The sequence below is a fragment of the Chanos chanos genome, chromosome 6 (genome assembly GCF_902362185.1).
Source record: "Chanos chanos chromosome 6, fChaCha1.1, whole genome shotgun sequence".
NCBI classification, from domain to species: Eukaryota; Metazoa; Chordata; class Actinopteri; order Gonorynchiformes; family Chanidae; genus Chanos; species Chanos chanos.
In genome coordinates this window covers 35,484,552-35,504,680 of record NC_044500.1, presented here as the reverse complement: position 1 = coordinate 35,504,680, position 20,129 = coordinate 35,484,552, and the positions used below count along the sequence as shown (strand labels likewise).

Below are 20,129 nucleotides of genomic sequence, written 5' to 3'. Positions count from 1 at the left end.
CATTTCTACTTCTATACAAAATATGGATATATATTTTTTTACTTTACCAAATGATATTGCACTTTCAAGAAAAGAATATTGTATTGTGCATTTTACACCCTTATAGTTTTCAAGTTTCATATAGCAAGCATAGATTGAAAACCTTTTCATACTTTGTTATTAATGTAAATACCACTTAGCATGTTAAAGCAGGAAAAATGTAAATGATATCATGGTAATACATTTGTTTGCTCCACTCATTAAATGTTCAAAATGCTCTTGTTCCCAACCAATAAATCATATACTTGGGAAGTGGATATTCTTACATAGTTCTGAAAAGCAGTCCTCAGCAGCAGACATGTTGGCCACTAGGGGGCATTTACTGTATAAGGTTCTGACAATAAGATGTGAAACATTCTCAAGTCATTGGGAAAATTAATTAAATAAATGAAAGTGATTCACGTTTCACTGCTTCAATTTTCTCTAAAGAATATCCCAGCATATATATATATATTTTTTATATATATATGTGATGTTCTGTATTGTCTGTCCCAAAATCCTGATATATCATTTTGTTATCTTATAATAGCACTATAGCTCTTCCCTTACCAGGCTCAATAAAGCTTGATGCATAGTATATATCTCTCATTGCTTTATTTATTCAGAGTATGTCTCTAGGTGCTCTTTTATTTGATGAAAACAGCAGTATACCTGTTCATATCAGTCTTTATTTCTCATCTTTATATATTAAGAAAAAAAAATAGGAAGAGCCATTGTGTAAATGCTCTTGTCATAGCTTTGGTTTCTTGTGTGGGTCATTCTTGATGCTTGTTGTTTTATTTTTCATGTAATACCCATTAAAGAAGATCAACAATTCTTAATCAGGTGTTCTTTGTGTTTTATCACAGCATGCTTACATGAGGAGGCAGTAAAAATGATCTTGGATATTGCTCATAGAAACCTACTGTCATATTACATAAACTGCTTAGAATAATCAAGGGCACTCAGAACTCAGGAGATCTGTCGCTTGTCTCAGCTGATTTGGCATTTATGAAATTCTTCTGGAACACAAAACAAATAAGATCTCAGAGGGATAAACATCTCATCGTTGTATGATAGAGGATAAAAAATAACCTTCTCTTTGTTGACAGAGGGACTACAAAACTAACCTTCTCTTTGCTGACAGAGGGACTACAAGCAGAGCAACTACAGATTACAGATTAGAGACAATCACCTGTGATTATGGTAAAACCACTGGAATTCACTATTTGTCATTCTGTCAATACTGCAGCAGGTGTAAGAATAACTACAAATAGGGAGAATCACCACGGTACACATTTTTTGTTACGTTTTAGCATAGTAAAATATCATCCAATAAAATACTTTTTAAACCTACAGTGTGTGCACCGATAATTCCACAGACTGTGAATGAGTAACACTGACCTGCCGCATAACCATTCACTCTAGATTTGATTGTAGTCACTCGTCATCTATTCCATCCTTTTCCTTTCCTTAAAGAGGCCCTGCGTAGCGTGAAAATCCGTCAGTGCGAGTAATGCCACGGCTTCATCCTGGATTAGAGATTTACTGACTGCTGACACATGTTGCTCAGGTCTCTAGTTATCTCCTCTTCACTCAAAGGCACAGCATGAGCATTCCTGTTATCCAACGTGAGATTTTACTCTGGATTATTGGAAATCAGTACAAATCAATGGACCAGCCTGAAAACCATGCGCCGAGAAAAACACCACAGCAGAGAGTCTAAATGTCAAAATGTGGATGATACTTAATTGTACCTGATTGTACGCGCCTCTCTCTCTATCGCTCTCTCTTTCTGGGTAGTTGAAATGGACAAACCCAGACTGCTGATTCCATAAGAAAACTTTGTCCAGAGTGAGAAACTGGCTGGAGAACATGACTTAGGGGGAAAGGGAGTGGATTGTGAGCTAACTGTGCAGGGATGAATATAGCCAGAGGAATGGCACCGTTGTCGCCAGTAATGTCCCCTTCGATGCAAAGGCCATCCAGCCCGGGGAAAAGGCCGCCGTCACCTTTTAAGTCACCGAACCCATCCTTCATGGCATCGCCAAAATTACGCCAGAAAGCTGCAATATCTCGCCTTGCAGAGGAATTCTTCTGGATTGGAGGAAGCATTGTCGCGACACCCAAATGGAGACTTGGTCAAATAGGTAAAGATTGTCAAACTTGAATTGACTGAGTTCAACTTAATTCTGATTTCTTTTTTCACTCTTTGCATGACAAATCCTGATATTGTCTTTTCTGTTTGTTATGGATAAGAAATACTAATAGGTAAGGTTACAGTGTAAAGGTTTACAGTCTAGTCTTCCTGAGATCTTAAGACACTACCCCATAATCTTGGCTTTCTACTTTCTTCTAATAAAAGGTGCATAGTAGAGTAAATGTTTGATTTATGTTGTGCATTACGTACATTTTGTGTGTGTATTAAAATATGTTGTTTACCATCTTAACAAAATGCTGTGGAGCCCTGGGGAGGAGCTCATGAGCATATGGACACGGACAATCCCCTGAGATTAGACTGACAAATGTAGACTAACCGAGTCACATGACCTTGCTCTCCAAATCTATGCTTCACACTCAAGCACTGTAAACTTATCAACCCTACCTGCGTCGACAAAAGGAGTGTCTGCTTATAACTTGTCATGCAGCAATGCGTTATGATATAAAGAGTATACATGGTTTAATATTCTTATGATACAATGAGGACAGCCTTGTTCCCCTCAGACAACTGAAGTAGATTATGGGGTGGATGTCTCTAAAAAGTACACCTCTCTCTTGTTTATCTGTAGCTGATAAATTGTCTTATAAAATGCAATTTGTCAACAGAAGCACTGTTGTAATCTCTGCTGTTTCACTTAAAAACTGCTTGTTGAATATGTCTGAGCTGAGACACTGTGATTAATCATCTGAATGACTTCAGCTCAGCTCTTTGCAAGCAAGCAGACAGTTAAGATATTCAGCCTCAGCCTTAGTGTCTGACGGGTTTTCAGTGTCTCACCTACTGTGCCCCTCAGGAGACTCCAACTGTTTTCTGCTTGCTCATGATATACTACCAACTGCCCATATATCATAACCTGCCTTAAAGGAAAAACTTGAGTAGGTGATTGAAGTCTCTGGAGATTTCCACAAAGATGTGGTTATAAATGTATTTTCTTTGACTGTGATATGAGCATATTGATTTCAGACACAAGACAAAACAGTGAGCCAGACCAACTGTGAACCAGCTGAACTTTCAACAGGAAAGGTTCACAGAGAGCATCACAGAGACATATTTTGGGCGTGATGTGGTGCATTGTAACATCTGAAATGTGTGATTGCAAATACAGGGGTCCAAAGAACACAGTCAGTCATCTACTGAGCAGTTTAACAAAGGTCAGATGAGTTATCTGTCCTCTCATTCTCAAACAGACGGGTGCATGTGCAGTGCATGTGTGGTACATACCATCAGAAACCCAAACCCCAGAGAGGTTTTTTTCCAGGGAGGAGGGTGTCAGGTGCACTCTCCTGGCATGGATTTACCCTCAGTCATTCAAAGGATTTGGTTAACTCCAATAAAAGCCATCCTGAGTGATCACTTTCATCCCAACATTTCTATCCTAATAGGAATGGTCTTTTCCATGATGGCAGTACCCCCAGTAGGTGATTTGTAGTGGGATGAGGGGGGATGCTATCCCCCTTGTTTGCAAAATGAACAAAATGCATCCCCCTTGTTAACCTGCCTTCCCCCTATATACTCTATAGAGTAGTGTCAGTGACTATTGAGTCATCCTCCCGTTGGTCAGTGGGCCATCCTCCCTGTTAAAAAATAACAAATTGCCTACTGACTACCCCTCAGTAGGCAATTCATAGAGTACAAGTAAACACTGAACGGTTTAATGAGCACAAAAATAGTGTAAACCATGATACAGTAACAACATTTCAATGCAACTAAACATTTGTGGTCTTCTCCTGTGGCACCTGAGACCACATTTTCCATTATAATCAACAAAATATCAAACAGTGGAATTTATTGTGGTTTCAAGTTGTTCTACAAGACAGTAGTAGTATCTTGGTTCAGTCATACCATTGCAGTTCTATTAAGCTATTTCAGGGTGGTGGTTCATTCATTCTGGCAGTTACCTATTGCATGTAATGTAGATCATGATGTAGATGGCCAATATTTCATGCTTCTCAGCCAAACAAAAGAACAAACTGTTTGGATTTAGACAGAGAGAGAGCAATTTACAGAGAATTTACAGGGAAACATTCTCAAGTGTAACTTATTGCATGCTGGTTGTCAAAAGTTTTTCTTTTCCACCTTGAAAATGATGTTTCAGGTTGTACGTTTGGACAAAGTGAATTAAATGCAAGTCAACCTTTCAGAGAAAAAATCTTGCAGTCTGTCAGTCAACTATTATGTCTATTAAGTTCTGATCTGAAATCAGTACTATGGTATACACAACACTATGGTTTTTATGGCAAAATGTGTCAGATGTCTGTTGTGCATTACTAATAATAAGACTTTTTCTTTCACTTTGCAGTGGAGAGATGCATATGTGCAATGCAGGCTGGCACTCAGATGATCAAACTGAGGGGTAAATCCAAAGCACTTGTGAGGTTCTTCTACTTAGATGAGCACAAGTCATGTATTCGCTGGAGGCCATCAAGAAAGCATGAGAGAGCTAAGAGTAAGTCAGAATTGAAGCTATACTATCTTGTAGTTCCAGAGGATAGAAGTTGACAAACATTTTTTAAAAAAATAGTTTACATTTGAATTTTCTTATCAATCAAATTCAACAGATATATATTGTATGAACTTTGTGTACATTCTTATCTCAAATGTATATGCAGTGCACTGTACAATCCATGTAAAGTACATGTAAGAAAGACTGCCGTTATCATTAATACACAGTACAAGCAAATAGCATGTATTCCCTCTTTCTGAATGATATGTCCACAGAACTGTAAATATGAAGTCTTGTTATTTTTTTTAAATATAACATATGTTATTCATTTTGTTTCCACCTTTTCAGTCACTCTAGACTCCATCCATGAGGTTTGTGAAGGGAAGAAGACAGAAGTTTTTAGACGCTTTGCAAATAGTAATTTTGATCCCAACTGCTGCTTCAGTATTTATCATGGGGACCACGTGGAATCTCTTGACCTTGTGTCCACCAACGGAGAGGAGGCTCGGACATGGATCACTGGCCTTAAGTACCTCCTGGCAGGCATCAGTGATGAGGACAGTTTGGCAAAACGGCAGCGTACCAGAGATCAATATCCTTTTCATCTATATACTTGGATGAAAGAGACAGTCATTAATTGCTTTATTGTAGAAGACAAGTAAATTATGTGGGCTTATCTATTATCGTGATCTAGTACAGTAAGACAGGCCCTGATATTTGATGCTTTAATGGCTGAACGGCTCAGATCATTCCTCAAGCACATCTCTTTCAATGGGCTTATATTGACCACTTTATTTCACTGTTCATGCCACATGATGGTTTTTCCTTAATCCTTGAAGCACATGGTTGAGGCAAACCTTTTCTGAAGCAGATAAAAATGGTGATGGCAATCTGAGCATTGGAGAGGTTCTACAGTTGCTTCACAAACTCAATGTCAACCTTCCTAGACAGAAAGTCAGAGAAATGTTCAAGGTATGTGGACTTACCATAAAAGAAATCATCAAAAAATGTGCCCATGAAACTCTTATTTTAAGAGTGAGAATGTTCACATGAATCATAGTTTTTCATTATTTTTAAATTAAGCAGTCATCTGGGTATGAAGCTCTGATGTCTTCATAGCTTCCCTAATTTAAACCTTGTTCACTGTTAACTATGCTCGCTATGTCAACTATGCCTGAAATGACCAAATCCCCTGGATGGCAATCATTTTAAAATAGTTGTTAGATTATTTGTAACTCTTGTCATGAAATACCTTACATTAATTTGAATTTAAGTAAGATAAGAAGTCAGTCCAGAGCAGTCATATTTGGATTTAACAGTACATTTTGGTGTGTCATGCAACCATTTGGTTGCTGGCACAAAACAGGCTGTGTGCAGTATAACCTACATATAAACATGTGGAGGAAAAAAAAGAGACAAATTTAATGGTCTCTGTGATGAATAATGTTTTTTATTGTTTCCAGTTTGAAGACATTCTGTCTTTCATAAGCAGGCAATGCAGTGTGGATGTTAATCAAAATTAAATTCATGTTTAGCAATGATAAGAGTTTATCAAAAAGCACTGGCAGGTCACATACACTGTTTTCACCGCCTGGTATTGAGTGTGCTCCCAGGGCAGGTGCAGTTTCACTTTCATACTCCAATATTTATTTAACATGACTTATGACTTATTTATTTAACATGGTTTCAAAGAGACAAAGCAGTGGACCATATGGTCAGCCTCCAAGCAAATGGTTACTGCTGTAATATGTTTTGGACACTTTGCTTCAGTTCCCATAATACTTGAAGTTGAAGTTTCTCACTGTAGCAGGCATTCCAGAGCCAATGGCTCAACAATTTCACAGTTTCTGTGTAATAATAGAACTTTGGAGTTTCATATAGTAATTGGTTTAAGATAGCAACAAATTTGCTTATAAACAGAATAACAGAAAGATTTTTTGTTTGTTTGATTGTTTTAATGCACATACAGGAGGCTGATACAGATGATAACCAGGGCTCATTGGCATTTGATGAATTTTGTACTTTCTATAAGATGATTTCAACCCGACGAGACCTTTACTTGCTTATGATCACCTATAGTAACCACAAAGACCACATGGATACAAATGACCTTACTCGATTCCTTGAAAATGAACAGAAGGTTGGTAAACTGATGATCCATATTTGGCACCCACTTGTTCTCATAAATTGCATGTGTCAATAAAATCAGTAGATGATGCCCTCCAAACACTTCCTCTCAGAATGACTTAATGTTAAATGTGTGAAAAAAAGTTAGTGTTAAATTAATACTCTCCAAATAGATCTTGATGTTTCATCTCCTTTTGTATGTGTCTTTTTATTATTTATGTGCTTGCTGTCTTTGGCTATTTTATAGATGGTAAATGTAACAAAAGACTATATCCAGATGATTATAAACCAGTTTGAACCATGTCCTGAAAACCAGGCACAGATGGTACTAGGTATTGATGGTAAGTGGCAGCTCATGTTACAATGCTACACTTGAGCAGTGATATGTAATAGTTTTGCCTATGTGTATTCTATCCCAGCATCTGAGTATTAATAACCATACTGGCTGTGTTCAAAAAAAAAAAAAAGCATTCAAATTATGAACTCAAATTGTCGTCGTAAACTAAACAATCCAACTTCTGAGTTATACATAGTCCGTACAATAAGATGAGAAAAATACAAGGGTGTCCAGAACTGAGTCATACATGAATCAGCGAGTCAAACTGTACATTAGTACACTGAAATGTCACATTTCTCCCTTTTTATCAAATTAGATAAAATATCTGATTTATAGTGAAACATGGATAAACGGATGAGGTCTTCCCAACAGGCTTCACCAACTACATGCGCAGTCCTGCAGGTGACATCTTTAACCCAGAGCACTACCAGGTCAACCAGGACATGACACAGCCCCTCTGTAACTACTTCATTGCCTCCTCACATAACACCTATCTGACAGGAGACCAGCTGTTGTCCCAGTCCAGGGTGGACATGTATGCCTATGTACTTCAGGCTGGCTGTCGGTGCGTAGAAGGTCAGTCTAACCCATTTGCTAATCTCCTGAACAGTCAAATAGCATCTTCATTGTTGTGACCTAAAATACAATGTTAAGAACGATTAACATCCTGGATTGAAGTAATAACCGTTGAGTAAAGCCTGAAGTCTTAGACAGAGGTCTGAAACAAAGAAAATCTAAATTCGCAGACACATTATGTCAGTGTCAGTATCACTATAAATCTGTTAATTACCCTCACCTCCTCAAAACACAATCTCTCTCCTTTTTTTTAGTTGACTGCTGGGATGGCCCAGATGGAGAGCCCATTGTGCACCATGGCTACACTCTTACATCAAAAATCCTCTTCAAAGATGTTGTTGAGACAATTAACAAATATGCCTTTGCCAGAAATCAGTGTGTACAACTTTACAGTTTGATCCACCAACTTAGAAAAACAAATAAATACTTAAATACTTAGTAGCTGACAGTATTAAGTTCATTACTTCACTAACCAAGGTCAATCCAATTAACAATCATTTAATCCAGTTAACAATTTTACAACTGTCCTAAAAACATGAAAGTAACTTCTACAGTTCCTTCTTTAACCACTAACATATTTTATGACCCTCAGATACCCAGTGATCCTATCCATTGAGAACCACTGCAGTGTGCCCCAGCAGAAGAAAATGGCTCAGTATCTCATAGAGGTGCTACAGGACAAAGTGGACTTGTCTTCCATCAATATGAATGAGTCAAAACGATTGCCCTCTCCAGAGATACTGAGAGGAAAGGTTCTGGTAAAGGTAACAGAAAGTTTCCCTATTTCAATGAGATGATAGTACAGTTTCACAGGTCAACCATAACATAAGTGTGTATGTCATCTGTGTGGACAACAGACAAGAACATTCTGTGCAGTAGACAAATACAAAGGACCCTATCCAGAGGAACTAACAAATATACTGTTGTGTACCAGGGCAAAAAACTGCCTGCCAATATCGATGCAGATGCTGAAGAAGGTGATGTTTCTGATGAGGACAGTGGTGATGAGGAAGAGGAAGATGAGGAACAGATGAATGGAGAGGTGAGATCAGTAGCTTGGTAAGCGCTGTCAATTTCAGTTTCAGTAAGTGCCAACATACAGTTGGGATGAATATTTTCACATCCTTTCTATTAAATGAAGGGATAAAACGCACAACATTCACCTTTCTTGTGCCTTCGCCCCTGAGCCGTTGGGTTTATAATCACCATTGACCTTAACTGGAGCATCATGAAAGACCGTGTGGGCTATTTGTTACAGAGCAAACGTGAAGACAGCACAGAGACAAGAGATGAATCAAAGAAGCACTCAAGGAGGTCTTTCATAAGCAGCTTCAAACGCAAGGTCTTCTGATCTCTTTACTTTTCATTTAATGAATTAGAATGTCCTTTTTTTTATTTACAGTACTGCAAGATTGATGTTGATTCTGATGTACTTACATATCCTATCTGTAAAAGTTACAACAACAGACTCTATCTAAGTACTTACTTCACTGAGGGTTCTGATGTTCACAACTGATATTTCAGAAGAAAAAGCGTGCAAGACTTAAAAAGAGGCCCATACTGGAGGACTCTGACACGGATCAGGAAGTTCCTACTGGTTCCCAGAAAGCACAAGCAATAAACTACGGCAGGTAGAGTCCATCAAAGCACACTACAAAACATATCTGACCATTTCAAAACATCTGCCTGGCTCTGACAACCTAACTCTGTGGATTATTGTAGGAGGCGGAAAACAATGAGGCTTTCACGTGCCCTCTCTGATCTGGTCAAGTACACCAAATCTGTGCGTGTCCACGACATTGAAACCCAAGGTGAGGGGGTAACTGTCATTGAACTCAACTGTCTTTTATCTCTCCTGTGAGTATTGTTCAGCGTGATTCAGCACTGTATTGCACTTGTCAATTGAATTTGTGTCCTTTGGATTGTAGCATACATGAGTAGCTGGCAGGTGTCATCCCTCAATGAGACCATAACAAACCAGATCCTACAGCTGAAACCAGTCGCATTAGTTCGCTTCAACCAACGCCAACTTTTACGCGTCTACCCTTCCAACTACCGCGTTGATTCAAGCAACTTCAATCCTCAGCCGTTTTGGAATGCAGGATGCCACATGGGTATGTGTTTTTGCTGTTTCAAGGATAACAGTTGACTGAATTGACGCTCTCATAGGAAGATGAAATGAGTTGAGCACCATTAGGAAGATATTTTAAGCTGTGAAGTGCTGCCCTCTGTTTCCCTTTGTTTGCTTCTTTGTATAGTGTTGCTGAGGGCAGATATTTTGTGACTGTGGTCATTCAGCTCATTTGCACAAAAGAGCCGTAGGAAAATCTTTTTTCTCTGTCCAGTTGCTTTAAATTACCAAACGGAGGGACGAATGCTACAGCTCAACAGAGCAAAATTCTCCAGTAATGGAAACTGTGGATATGTTTTGAAGCCTCGATGCATGTGTAAAGGTGAGAATTCAGTCCCGGTACATACAAATAAGAGGAGATTACCCAGAATGCCATGATTTTATGTTGAATAACTTTCATTTCTACTGCACATATGTTTAAATGAAATTGCCCAGGTGCCTTCAACCCCATGCTGGATGACCCATTGCCAGGCCAAAGGAAAACACAACTAGTCCTTAAAATAATTAGTGGCCAGCAGCTACCAAAGCCAAAGGACTCCATGTTAGGCGACAGAGGAGAGGTGAGGTTTTTCTGGTCAGGGAGTTTGCAGAGATAATTATTTCAACTAGATAATGATAAATAATAATAATAAAAAAGGTAAATAAAAGATGATAAATAATGAAAGTTATTTGTTAAATAATAGCAAACACTTTGAATATTTTCAATATATTAATTTCATGTATTTACCTGTAACGATATAAGATTGTGTTTTGTTTTCATAAAGATCATAGACCCGTTTGTGGAGGTAGAGATTATTGGTTTGCCTGTGGATTGCAATAAGGAGCAAACACGAGTGGTGGATGACAATGGTAAGAAATAAGCAGAGCTAAGATAAACAGATAATGAGCAATGCAATTATATGTAGTCTTGCACATCTAATTTCCACACATAAAGAGCAGCTAGGGGTCTATTTGAAAATGTCAGTTTCCCCGTTTCAATTATACAGCGACTAATGAGGACCTATTTCAATTTTTTTTTAATCTAAAGGCTTCAATCCCATGTGGGAGGAGACATTGGTATTCACCCTTCACATGCCTCAGATAGCACTGGTCCGCTTCATGGTTTGGGATCATGACCCAATTGGACGTGATTTCATTGGACAGAGGACTATAGCCTTTACCAGTATGTTACCAGGTACTGTCCTGTGTCCTACCTTATAGATAAGTGTTTGTATTTTACACTTTATTTTATAACACCATAACTCATTTTAAAACTACATAACAGTAAAAAACAAAAATGATGGTTGGTGGTTTTCTTCACTTCTACAAAGGGTATCGACACGTTTACCTGGAAGGAATGGAGGAAGCCTCTATTTTTATTCATGTTGCTGTGAATGATATTACGGGAAAGGTATATTTTATCTTTGTTTGCAGATATCCATTAATTAATAAAAGCTGTAATTGTCCGACAAGCTACAGTTAAATGTGTTGCTGGTTAAATTTACGTTTATTCTCCTTTCTCCAAAAAATGTGCTCTTTGAATCTAGGTTAAATCAAGCAAGGCGGTAAAGGAACTCATTCAGAGAAATTTGATGCAGACATCAGAGGATGGCACAAAAGCTTCTTTTAGTGCCAACTTCTTACGAAAAAGCGGTGGTGCTTCAAAGGCTCAATCGAAAGCAAAACAGCGCTCACCAGAGGCCTCTTTGAACACCAGAGAGGACTTTTTACAACGGCGCTACAGTGATGACCAGGGCTCGCAGAACAGCAGGACCCCATCCTTGCTCAGAGGTGCACAGAGTGAGCCTCTAAAGAGAGCTCAGAGAGTCTGCTTTCAGGATGATGCACAGGAGAATCACAGAGCTATACTTTTCCACATGCCCTCAGCTACCATCTCTCAAGGAGCAGAAGCAGCCACAAGCTCAAAGGAGAGCTTAGACACAGAGGTACAGTCTCATTTGCTTCAACCGCAAGGGAACCGCCCAGAGGACGTGGTTCCCAAACCCAACAGGTCTGAGGCCAATGGCTCTCAAACTCCAGAATGGCCCCCAATACACAGAAACGAGGATTCTGCTTCTGAAACTGTTTCTGAGGATTCTGCACAAAAATCCAACTTTAAACCAGTTTCTGATGAAGAATTAAAGCCCCATAGGGAATGTGGGACCCAAACAGATCTAGGGTTCTTCAGCGGGTTTCCACTCCAGAATCCATCAGCATATCAGATAAAACCTCTAAACCGGCCTCCACCAATCCCAGCCACACCTGCTGTGACCAGACGCACTCTGGATGATACTGGCACCAAACAATCCACTGATTTATCATGTAAGGGGCGTCGTTCACGGAGTGTTCCAAGGCGACGAGCTCCTTCCCCCACTAGCCCTATTCCATACCGTAGAACTAATGTGTATTGGCAATGTTCTCACCTCCAAAACCATGGCAGCTGCAATACTCAAGGGACTGCGCAGAATAAAAACAACCTCTCTGAGAGTGAGTCCAGCAGCCAGGGCAGTCTGGACAGCCTTGACCTGAGCACACTGCCATCTCGTTTCCCAGTGAACCAGCAACAGACCATGGGCACTCTCCAACGTGAGATGAATGCCCTTTTTGATGAGAAAATGCGAGAGATCCACTGTAAATCTCCATTGTTTTTCAATGGTGAGTTCTGTGTTGAAGTCAAACAGAGGACATGGTTTAATTGTATAATATGTTGTTTAATGTCTCAAAAAATACATAGGTTATTACGAGCAATTGTCTGTTGTACTGTAAGCCTTCATGTTTATGTATGCCAGATTACGTGTTTTATGACATATACATCTGTGATTTTGTTTTTGCAGATCGCTCCACACTGTAGAATCAGAAGACGAACGGGACAGGATTTTTAATTCAACATGGAAGTAACCATTATCTGCCATATTTTATGGTGAGGGCATAATGTTTGTTCTAACATGATTATGTTTACATTCTTAAAGTTCAGCTGTGAGAGCATGGAGCTTGAGATTTTCTACTGTGTCTTTTTCAATTACAGCAGCTATTTGCGAGAGACAAAAGAGACTCAGATTCTGTGACTTTTGGTAACAAATAGTTTAGACAGGAGATGGTGTGAGCTGTAGATAAAAACCACAAAAATCACACATTTCAAATTGAATTAAGTTTATTAATATTTTAGTGATAAAAACGTGCCACAACATCAACCTCCAGAGTACTGTTGGAGGTTAACATTCTCTCTCTCTCTCTCTCTCTCTCTTTCTGTCTCTCTCCCTGTGTCTGTCTCTCTCTATCTCTCGCTCTCTCTCTCTCTCTCTCTGTCTCTCTCTCTCTGTCTCTTAGTCCCACTTTTCTTTTTGTACATCAAGATTTATACTGTTCATTCATGAAATTCATTTTTAAAATCATACTTTGTGGAATACTTTAAAGCAATGCCAATTCATGAAATACCATTATTTTAATTAGTGTTTCTTCAGAGTTTAGGCACTGTTGATTACTGTGATTTACAATTTTCTTTAAAAGTAAATAAACATTAAATATACATTCTATTAGAAGTATCTGTCTTCATTAGTACGTACATAAATGGAAAACCACATTTTTAAGCCATTAATTAAAGTCATAGCTGCTTGCAGTTACCATTTCGACTCAAGTTGTACATGAAATAACTAAAATGTTTTATTTATTATCAGTGGCAATGAGAAACACTGATTATTCCAACATATGCATCACTCCACTGAAATTCCCTTGCTCTGTTTGATAAAAAATCACTTAAAATGTTGTTGTTAGATAATGCTGGAGCATTCCATTTATGCTATAAAAGGAATGTTAATTTTAGCTGTAGATAGCTGTCTATACAAGTGTCTAAAACATGTCCTATAAAAATCAATTTATGAGAGCATAACAAATTATACAAATATTAGATGTCAACTAAATAATATTAAATCTGCTTTGAAAGTGGGGAACGATAGCTTTTAGGCTTTGCTCTTGTCTGAGGTTTCTCGGGCATTCTTTACATTGCTTGTTCTCAAACGCTGACTAAGTTCTTCAGTCAAAACAGTGCAACAGGATTTCTGAAAATCAAACAAAAATTCAACTTAGTCTCAGTCAGTCAGTCAATCAATCAAGCCTCGGCTAAAAAACACCCAAAAAAATAGCAATCTGCAGTAAATGCCCACAGCAAATACTGGTCAAAATCAGTTCACGTGTTTTATAGTGGTGAGAGTGTCTAGATCGTTCTGTGTTTGTGTTGTCACTACATACCCTCTGCTCTTGGGCACTGCTGCGTGACTTAGAGGAGAGCTCTAGCAGGGCCAGAAGCACTCCCAGACCCAGGCCTATAGCCAGCACCAGGAAGATTCCCTTCAGGCTATGTGCTTTCAGGGAGGTGGCCTTAGCTCTCTCCATCATGCAGCTGCTGGCCCACCATTTACTGCGCAGGTAGGCAAGTTCTCCAGACTCACTCAGCTGGAGAATAGCAATGCTCAGGTTCTTCAGCATGGGGGAATCTTTGAGCACAAACACAAGTGATTTACAGTTTATTCAGTAGTCAACTCTTCGGTGTTTTCAGAACTATAATTTTCAACATACACCTCTTGAGACAGTTATGGGTGACAGTTCTTTTGCTTTTGAAAGGCAGTAGCAGTTTAATCAACAGTTTAAGGCGTTAAAAAAAAAGACTGCTCTGGCATCTCGGGCTGCTCTCGAACTAAATCCTAAAGCCATCGATTCACGTCGCTCTACCCCTTTAAAACTATCCTGACACACTGCCTTACCAAGAGGGGTCACAATGCTGAATCCTCTCATGCCGATGACCTCGTGTGCCCGCACTAATTCACAGTGCCGTGCCACAGCTAGGTCCAGGGACACAGACTCGCCAATGAAGGCATAACTTCCTTCTTTTGCTTTCTGAACACCCTCATCCATGGACGAGACAAAACTTTTCTGTCGCTCCATATGTTCATAAATGCGGCGATAGACAGGATTATTAGAATTCTGCACAAAGGGGAAAAATGAACATTTATACGTTTTTATGCAAATGTACTTGAGAATATTAATGTGCAAATAGTGTGTCTGATTTTCATGAATATTTCCAGAATTTCAAGAAAATCACTTTTATGAAAAAGAATCACCCATGTGTACATAATCTGAGAATATTGCAATGTAATATAAAAACATATATACATTTGTAAGATACCTAAATTATATATTAAATTGATGTAATGATCAGATTATACCAATGCTATATTACTTAGAAAATGTTTGCAACAGAGCCAAACTTTACCAGACGCAAATGCTTTTTGGTCAAGATATGTTTTGTTGTGAATTTGTTACCAATGCAATTCCTAGAATGACTTGTTGCTGTAGAGGTCATGTAACTGACATAAAACACATTCATTTTGTGCATTGGTACTGAACCAGAAAGCTGACCAAGATACTCCAGTGTAAGGTGGGGTGTAAACCTTGAAGAAGGCAAGTGTGGAGGACCCAGCCAGTGTTCCATATTCAATGATGTCCTGATTGGCCAAATCATCAAATCCTTTTATCGTAAGGTGTGTGGACTCTGAGCTCTGCGTAGAGCTGAGACCAGAGAAATAGCAGGCCAGAAGCACCACAACAAACAGCCACCAGGTGCAGCTGATGACCTTCCCTGACAAAGCTTTGGGATGAGGGCCAGCACCTGAGAAGAGAGAAGAAAAAAAAGGAGAAACAAGATCCCTCCACTCTCAAGAATCTCAAGTGACAAATAAAAAAGGAATAGGTGCAGTGCCAGATTTTAACATGATTCAGGCAGACATGAATCAACAGTTATTCAGCCGAGTCCCACTGAGACTGATTCAGTTGCACTGACTGAAAGACCCTTCCTCTCCTATAAATGAGGCTGCAGGTTAATCCATCCTGATTACCTTGCAGACTGAGGGCTCCTGCAGTGTACCACAGGCTGTGCATGAGGGTAAAGTGATTGTCCTCAGCTTCAGGTTGGCTCCATTCACACGGACTAAGTCTGCGGTATCAAAGAACAAAAAAAATGAGCAGTTGGTGCACAGCACCAGTGAAGCTCAAATCAACTTCTAGTCAAAGTAGTGAAGCTGTCATTCATCAAAAAATGAAACACAGGCCGATATAAAAAAAATAATAATAATAATAAAGCCACTGACTAAAGTAGTCATTACAATGCCACACCTTGCTACAATGCAGATACAAACAGCGGTCACCAGGTATGCTATTAGGATACCCAGCCAGGTTTCCCCAGAAAAAGGACTTAGGAAGTTGAAAAAGCCAGTGTCCTCTGAGACGATGTCCTTGCGGAGGAGGATGCTGATTCCAGTTTGCATATAAGGCTTAGTCATACCCACAGCTCTCTCTCGGGTCGCAGTAAGAGTGAGAGGAGCCACAGCAAGGTCGGCCTCCTGCAAAATAATAGAAAACACACACGCGAGCACTGATCACCTCGCAAAACAAAGTGGAAACACATCACAAAATAAAACCCTGGTTTAACTGTTCTACTTGAGCAATTGTGTTACAAAATTGTGTTTTGCAAATGTTGCTCCAGACTAATTCGTTTACTGCAGTACTCACCCCTCTCACCACCTCTCCAATCATCCCATTCCAGTTTCCACTCTCATCCTGCCGGCCATAAGCACCATCCTTCACTAAATTCACTTTGTACTTAAAGCCTAGTTTCTTGGCTAGTTCAGAGAGCAGGTCCATACAATATCCTTCCAACTGGGAGCCTTTGGACATTGTGTATGGGTCTTGCTAAAGGATGGAAACACAGATTGTTTTAGCTTATTTATCACTTCCCAGATACATCACAGTTCTTAGAAGATCTTGTGAATGACACTGTGATCTGAGTATGATGGGAAGATTTGAAAACATGGCTTCATCTCCTCTGTTAGACGAACTCAAACACTCACCTTTATGGTTGTGACTGTAAGTTCCGGCTTTGCTGGAATAACAGAAACACGCAAATCGAGTCATGTGTTAATTTTTGAGAATCAGTCATCAGGCATGATCTGCCTAAATAGCACTACACTGCAACATGCCTCAGAATACACGGGCAAGAACATGCGAGGACATATTAGAATGGGCTGGCCTTCAATACTACGCAGAGTTTCTGTATGTGTGTGGCAACAGAAAACACCTTTTTAATAACTGTAGAGAGGCTTACTGATATGGACTAACAATACCAGTTACATGCAATACATACCAAACAAAGTTTCTGTTTTGAGATGAATACAAATTTATAGAAGTAATGGTCTCACAAAATTTTCAGAGATCTCTTTTGATTTGTCAGTTTTCCATCTGGTCTATTCAGTTACTGGCTTGGAGTTATCTCTTCTTCCTGAAGTACAGCCTTTTCCTTTCCTACCCACAGTCTTCTCTCCCAAATTTAGCCAGAGTCATCAAAGACTCTTTTATACTGTAGCCATATTTAGTGTCCTCTCAGTGCTATATCTGTTAATCTCTTGAAGGTAGAGAGAGGTAAAAAAGAGGGTCTGTACAGATGCCCTCTTGGACAGCGAGGGCTTCCGGCACCCATGAAGTTTGGCAAGGCTCCGAAGCCCCTTGAAAGTGTTTGAAAACAAGATTAATTGACAAGACTCAACTGTGACTAATATCAGTTAGTCTTTCCATTGAAAAAAGCACAAAGGCATGTCAGTGTTGGGCGGAGGGCAGTCACAGAGTATCAAAAGCTTAAATTCAGGCTAAGCCCTCAGGGCTCCAGCAACAGCACAGGGTGATCTTGACATGCATCAGATCCTCCTATTCAAAATATGACAGACACACAGGCCCTTCATAGTCTTGTCACTTCTTGGAAAGACATAAATACTGGCTATTTGTTTGTTTTTGAATAGATTTATAGCCATTTTTGTTAGTGTGTCAACTGGCTGGCTCCATCTCTATCAGAATGGGGTATGAAGTGTGCCAAACAGGATGCGGTCACTTGCTTTGATGCTATGCCCAGCTGAAAGCTTTCCCATTAATTACAGGAAAAGTCCGTGAAATTCAACTGTATCCAGTGTGGAAGACAAGATGGACCTTCAGTCATAAATATAAATACAGCTAATCAAAATATGACCAAAGGGACGCCGCATGCTAAAAATATTGTAGGTACATAAGCTAAAGTTAATACATTTACAACCTCATTTCAACAACGTAACAAAGTAATACTGTTGTTGCTAATCATTATATTAACAGTTTGAGCTAGGTGGTATTGTCTAACTTACTAAAGTGTAGATAATACATTAGGAGTATGCAGATCAGATTACAGCATAGTAGTGTTTGAACGTGATATATCGATAGACAAACATGGAGTATCATTCAATGCCTGTTCAAAGCGGCTTGGAACACTTAAAATTTCTAAGCACATCCACAAATACCACCTCGGTAGCCTTTGAATAGTAATACCTGCAGTGCAAGTCTCTGATCCCAGCAGAAGCAGCACAGTTCCAAGAACAAACCCAGTTAATGCCCCCATGCTGTCACTTATGGTCCTGCAAAACACAAAAAGAGGCATTGAAGCAGAAATAGAATAATGAAGACTGACTTTAATGAGATCCAACACTCGGTGATCTTTTCAAAAATAGTAAACTACAGGGAATTCCATCTAGAAAACAAAGCCTAAAGAACAAAACTCATCAAAAACTTTTCCTTCAAAAATGATATTTATATTAATAATGGGGGGGAAAAGACATGTTTAGTTATCATGTGATAAATTCAACTGAGTAACTTGCAAGCATGTAACCATGTAACCATGTAAGCACAGTAAGACTTCAGGACACTCAAAAGTTTCCTAATGTGGAATGATAAATAATCTTTGTTAAATATGTATAAAAATGTACATAACAAATATTTTACAAATATAACTTAAACTTGATTAGTTTGATTTTCCTTTTTTTTTTGCTCAAATAAATGTTTGTTACATTGTAAATACATCCTTCAGTCACTGCAAATGAATTCAAAGGTCAGGTTATATTACATAGCATATGTGAACATATACTGGTTAAAATAAATTAGTTAAAACCAATAGCTTACACTGGTTAAAATAGCACATAAAACATCAGTATGACTAAAAAAGATTTAAAAGTAAACCATTAACGCAATTATTATCAACAACAAATCACGAAGAAAGCTTAACACCAAGCACACTTACCCTCTGTGTGCAGTGATACTCCAGCACTATGTCAAAACTGGTAGTGTGGTGGATTTCACAACCAAGAACAAATGGATAAAATCAAAAGCTGGTGAAAGCCAATGGGGCTTGAGTGGGTGGAGAAAATCAGGAGAATTCCTGCATTGAGCTTGGAAAAACAAAACCATATCTGACAGATGAGACTTTTTATGCGAATTTTGATATTTAAGCATATTATGGACATTAAATGCAACAATTAATCACATAACTAATAACAACACTGATAAAATACAAATGACTAACAGAACAGTACAGATAGATAGATAGATAGATAGATAGATAGATAGATAGATAGATAGATAGATAGATAGATAGATAGATAGATAGATAGATAGATTGATAGATAGATAGATAGATAGATAGATAGATAGATAGATAGATAGATAGATAGATGTAAATGTATCAAAATGCTTAAAGGCGTGGGTTTGTTTGTTTTTTTAAAGGTTCCTCTCAGAAACCATGAGTAAAACCTGATCTTTAGAATATAACAGCTTATTCGTGGTCCAAGGCAAAATTATAATCTTTGAAAAGGGTCATTCAAATGGTACACTAAACAAAAAAAAACAGAACATCAGAGAGAATACAAACACTACATACAAATCAATCAACATATAAGTATTTATAGAATATATTAAAGATTGAATGGATGCAACACATTGTCAGCCTCCTTTAGATCTTTTGAGTGTCATCAGGTTTCTAGCTATCATCAAAAACTTTTCACTGCAATATCCCCATGGCTTTGGCAAACTAAAGCACATATAAAGTTTATCATTCCCAAAATAAAAAATTTATACTACAGGTATTGGTCTCAGTGCCTCTCAATGTTTTGCCAATACATTTTTTTCTAATTGCTATTACAACAATAAGTAAACACTTTGAATCACAACCATAATTTTAAAACATCATACTATGTAAAATGACCTGGATATAGTTTTAAGTGTAAATACACGCCGTTCAGTACAAAATAAACAAATGCAACAAGAGAGGTAGACGCAGTAACGAGCAAACACTGTTACAGGATTTGTAACGACTGTGAATCTTATTTGAAAACAACAGAGTATAAATAATCGAAAGGGTGAAATAGCTAGAAAGCAAAAAGTAACACCTATTTTTTAATAT

At 38.5% G+C, this 20,129-nt stretch overlaps 2 protein-coding genes across 2 annotated transcripts; one reads left to right on the top strand and one right to left on the bottom strand.

Annotated features, from left to right (window-relative positions):
* Positions 1–1,939: 1,939 nt before the first annotated feature.
* plch2b (phospholipase C, eta 2b) lies at positions 1,940–12,683 on the top strand. Its single transcript, XM_030778305.1, has 21 exons — positions 1,940–2,168; positions 4,539–4,685; positions 5,031–5,274; positions 5,525–5,654; positions 6,652–6,822; positions 7,057–7,150; positions 7,519–7,722; positions 7,977–8,097; positions 8,315–8,486; positions 8,657–8,773; positions 8,981–9,064; positions 9,247–9,353; positions 9,445–9,533; positions 9,651–9,836; positions 10,068–10,175; positions 10,289–10,413; positions 10,618–10,702; positions 10,881–11,027; positions 11,164–11,243; positions 11,380–12,487; positions 12,667–12,683. The coding sequence occupies exons 1-21, from the start codon at positions 1,940–1,942 to the stop codon at positions 12,681–12,683; spliced, it is 3,765 nt and encodes a 1,254-aa protein (XP_030634165.1).
* A 1,105-nt stretch (positions 12,684–13,788) lies between these two features.
* Positions 13,789–18,307, bottom strand: grik6 (glutamate receptor, ionotropic, kainate 6). The gene is made up of 9 exons (XM_030776742.1): positions 18,227–18,307; positions 16,732–16,763; positions 16,394–16,573; positions 15,998–16,224; positions 15,721–15,818; positions 15,277–15,494; positions 14,590–14,809; positions 14,078–14,322; positions 13,789–13,887 (listed from the first exon to the last, which is right to left on the bottom strand). The coding sequence occupies exons 1-9, from the start codon at positions 18,294–18,296 to the stop codon at positions 13,789–13,791; spliced, it is 1,389 nt and encodes a 462-aa protein (XP_030632602.1). The 5' UTR covers positions 18,297–18,307.
* Positions 18,308–20,129: the final 1,822 nt, after the last annotated feature.

Excerpts from the sequence above, each read along its gene's own strand:
- plch2b (XM_030778305.1), top strand. The coding sequence starts at position 1,940 with ATGAATATAGCCAGAGGAATGGCACCGTTGTCGCCAGTAATGTCCCCT. Across the intron at positions 8,098-8,314 it reads TATGCCTTTGCCAGAAATCA|ATACCCAGTGATCCTATCCA; the intron begins GTGTGTACAACT and ends TATGACCCTCAG. Across the intron at positions 8,487-8,656 it reads GAGGAAAGGTTCTGGTAAAG|GGCAAAAAACTGCCTGCCAA; the intron begins GTAACAGAAAGT and ends GTTGTGTACCAG.
- grik6 (XM_030776742.1), bottom strand. The coding sequence starts at position 18,296 with ATGGGGGCATTAACTGGGTTTGTTCTTGGAACTGTGCTGCTTCTGCTG. Across the intron at positions 15,495-15,720 it reads AGGAGCCCTCAGTCTGCAAG|GTGCTGGCCCTCATCCCAAA; the intron begins GTAATCAGGATG and ends CTCTCTTCTCAG. Across the intron at positions 14,323-14,589 it reads CAGCATTGTGACCCCTCTTG|ATTCCCCCATGCTGAAGAAC; the intron begins GTAAGGCAGTGT and ends TTGTGCTCAAAG.